This window comes from Triticum aestivum, chromosome 5D (assembly GCF_018294505.1).
Source record: "Triticum aestivum cultivar Chinese Spring chromosome 5D, IWGSC CS RefSeq v2.1, whole genome shotgun sequence".
NCBI lineage: Eukaryota > Viridiplantae > Streptophyta > Magnoliopsida > Poales > Poaceae > Triticum > Triticum aestivum.
In genome coordinates, this window is record NC_057808.1 from 518,216,083 (window position 1) to 518,219,841 (window position 3,759).

The following is a 3,759-nucleotide window of genomic DNA, read 5'->3' on the forward strand; positions in this document are numbered from 1 at the left end:
GTAACAGTGTAAAATGGGTCGTTGGGACTCCAGCCCACTTAAGTCAAAATGGTTATATGTGTTTCGTAAAATGGGTCGCTGGGAGCCTGGGACTCCAGCCCACTTAAGTCAAAATGGGTCAGGAACGATGTTGGGTGTATTTGTTCGGCCGGCGGTACTGCAGGCGTCAGCTAACATGATCAAATCCCAGGGCGACAATTTTTACACAATACTAGCCTCCATCTGTGAAAAAAATATGGGTCCCAGCCAGGGGCATTTCCATGAAAAAAATACAAGGTCTTCCTCACAAAATAGTAGGCACGCGTGGTCCAGTCGCTGACAGCAGGCCTCATGCCATGTTGGCGCGCCTAATCAGCACTGTGTTCGCGCAATAACGTGATTTGCACCGTATATGGATGCCGAAGCCAAGTTGTGGCACCAGTTCAATGTATGTCGCAAGTTTTAGCACTAAACTGACTTTTCTTGCCAAGTTGTGGCACTAGTGGTGTAATTGACTGTTTCTGAAAATGGTGCTTTTTACTGAAGAACATCAAGCACATCATCAACTTGCTTATTTACCCCGACAATACTGTATTTACCCTCCTGTTACAAAATTTCTTCTACTAGTACCTCATTTGGAGGGCCTGACTACTCCTAGCTCTGCCCTTGCCTTAATTTTTTATTGATGAGCGTTACCGATGTCTTAATTTTTCAGTAAGCATCCGTTTCTGTTTTAGTAGTTCAGTCCAATAGTAGTACTGGTACTACTTCATTTGGCAAGGGCACATAAATCAGAGATGTAAGTCTAGTTTGCATCTGGAAGAAGTTTGTTGTATGTAGTACTACATGTCACCGGCTCAACTCAAACAGGAAAAAAAAATTGCTTATGACTGGCCAAAATAATCTACAACTAACTCAGCTGGAGGGGGAAAGATCAAATTTAAATTGTCTGAAAGAATGTTTTGGCATGTTTTTTGTAATTTCCTTTTGGCATGTTTTGGCATGTCTGAAATAATCTACGTACAAGACTTGACGCATGATTAAGCATGGTCAAGTCTTGTTTGTCTGCAAACTAGACATTAGTTCAAATTCAACTCTTCAATTTAAACTGACAGAAGGTACAAGGGGGATAGATGCACACTTTCTGAAGCAAAAGCACGCAACAAACATTCAGAAGAGGACATGATTGCAAAGGATTTAGCCATTCTCGACATTAATCAGGTACAAAACACAGCCCTTAATGGCTTGCTCATCAAGGTAATGAACGAGCCACTACAGACTAGGCAATTACATACACGATCCAATCCCGCAAAAAAAAAAAGGCTCGTCATCTTCTCGCTGATTATGGAACTAGGCTATGGGGCGCCTACTCCTTGGTGGCGGCGGCCTTCTTCTTGGGGGACTTGGTGGCGGCCTTCTTCTTGGGCGACTTGGCCTCCTTCTCGGCTGCGGCGGACTTCTTGGGGAGCAGCACAGAGTTGATGTTGGGGATCACGCCACCGTGGGCGATGGTCACGCCAGCGAGCAGCCTGCCGAGCTCCTGGTCGTTGCGGACGGCGAGCAGCAGGTGGCGCGGGATGATGCGCGTCTTCTTGTTGTCCTTGGCAGCGTTGCCTGCAAGCTCCAGGACCTGCGATTCAAAAGCACACAGATGCAAAATCAGTTATCTGTCGAGCACGAGAAGAACAGAGCAGAAGAGATGCTCGGGGACAGGAAAGATGGGTACATACCTCGGCGGCGAGGTACTCGAGGACGGCGGCGAGGTAGACGGGGGCGCCGGAGCCGACGCGCTGGGCGTAGCGGCCCTTCTTGAGGTAGCGCCCGATGCGGCCGACGGGGAACTGGAGCCCGGCCTTTACGGAGCGGGTCACCGCCTTCTTCCTGTCGCCGCCCTTCCTTCCGGCCATCTTGCTCCTTCTCCGGCGAACTGGAAACTACTCGAGATGCGTCAGCGGCGGTGCTTGTTCGGAATGCTCTGAGCTTGTGTGTTGGGACGGCGGCGAGCGCGCGGCTTTTATTGGAGGCAGGAGCTTCGCGGGAGCGGGGAGCGATCCGCGTGACGTGGTGCGCCCACCGTTGGATCTGGGGGGAGCGGGCGGTGGGGATTTGTTTGGGTGGCGGCGATCCGTGGGAGGGTCCGATCGGCGAATCAGAGAGCAGGGATCTTGTTTTACCACTAGCACTTGGTTCTCTCTCTGCAGCATTTATACATGATATTTTTTTTCACACTTATCTTGCATCCAATCGACTTTTCACTTAGAGGAATCTAGTTATACACTTCCTCCGTTCCCCAAACACAATAAAATAAATCCAGCGATCGCTACTTATCCAGCGATCACTTAGAGGAGTAGTATTAGGTTTTTTTTAATCAAATTTGCATAAGTGGGTGATAAAGTACATCAGTGTCTAACGACACAAACCATTTACAATTTACAGGACGTCCAAAACTACCAAGACGCAAACAAAAGTCAAAGATATATACTTTACACCGACAAAACTCACCATGTGTATAATACATGGCGGAGCGACAAGGGGCGGAGCAACAAAGAGCTTTCTTTACGTTCAACAAATACATGGGAACATATTTTACTTGCTTCGTTTCTCCATGTTATAGGACATGTTTGGTACGTCGCATCGATTTTTGCCCCCTGCATTTGTGGCCCAGTTCAACCTAGCTGAGATACTACATGCATTACTCGCAAAAAAAAAAGAGATAATACAGGCTTTGGGCCATGTTCTGGAGCGCGTTTGCTTGTCGTGACATCACTCCGTGCTTTCATAATAGTTTTCGTTTTCTCAATATGTGGAATAACTAGAGTCATCTCATTGTTCATGTTGCTCAAACTCTACTAACTTTTTCAGATTATTTCCAAAGTCACGCCTAGTCTTATCAAGAGTCTCTTGGAGTATTTTTAGCATTACTAGTGATTTGGGATGCCACCCTATGGCGCCGCTTAAGAGGAAGATATGCGCACGTTTTCATTTAATCCTTGCCTCCGTCTAGGAAACATCTCAAAAAAAATCCTCATTTTCATCTAAAAAAGTTTTAAAAAAAAGAAGAAAAATTACCAAAGCAGCCTACTAGCGAGTGCCACTTTGCAGAACCCTCCATTTAAAAAATACCAGAGGTCCTCACCTTCATTTAAAAAAAATACATATAAAAAATAATCTTCACCTTCATCTAAAAAAAGTTTGAAAAATGAGAAGAAAATATTACCACCGCAGCCTACCAGCGAGTGCCACTTTGCATAACCCTCCATTTAAAAAATACCAGAGATTCTCACCTCCATCTAAAAAGGAAAACATACATATAAAAAATAATCTCCACCTTCATCTAAAAAAAGTTTTTAAAAAAAGAAAAAAAATACCACCGCAGCCTACCAGCGAGTGCCACTTTGCATAACCCTCCATTTAAAAAGTACCAGAGGTCCTCACCTCCGTCTAAAAAGGAAAAAATACATATAAAAAATAATCTCCAACTTCATCTAAAAAAAATTCCAAAAGAGTTCTCACCGGGGCCAACCAGCTTGCGCCACGTGGCATAGCTGGTTGGCCGCCCTTCCAGCGTAGCTTAATGGTTTTAATTACCTACTGATTTCAAAATAGGAATAACTTCACAAAATTTCTCAAGTTTCTCGATGATAATGGCATTCTCACTTACCAACCATGGTTTCTTTTCTTTTGATGGTGACCCAACTAGACCCTCTATTACATTAAAGGCATCTGAAGTATTAGTACCTAGAAAATTTTCTCCTCAAAGAGTATCTAGCACATGTTTGA

At 44.9% G+C, this 3,759-nt stretch overlaps 1 protein-coding gene across 1 annotated transcript; it reads right to left on the reverse strand.

Moving 5' to 3' along the window:
• Nucleotides 1-1,162: 1,162 nt before the first annotated feature.
• Nucleotides 1,163-1,960, reverse strand: LOC123123391 (histone H2A.1-like). Its single transcript, XM_044543896.1, has 2 exons — nucleotides 1,710-1,960; nucleotides 1,163-1,609 (listed from the first exon to the last, which is right to left on the reverse strand). The coding sequence occupies exons 1-2, from the start codon at nucleotides 1,884-1,886 to the stop codon at nucleotides 1,346-1,348; spliced, it is 441 nt and encodes a 146-aa protein (XP_044399831.1). The 5' UTR covers nucleotides 1,887-1,960; the 3' UTR covers nucleotides 1,163-1,345.
• Between the last annotated feature and the right edge of the window lie 1,799 nt (nucleotides 1,961-3,759).

Coding starts and splice junctions, on each gene's coding strand:
- LOC123123391 (XM_044543896.1), bottom strand. CDS start 1,886: ATGGCCGGAAGGAAGGGCGGCGACAGGAAGAAGGCGGTGACCCGCTCC. Junction 1,610..1,709: donor TCGAGTACCTCGCCGCCGAG/GTATGTACCCAT, acceptor TTTGAATCGCAG/GTCCTGGAGCTTGCAGGCAA.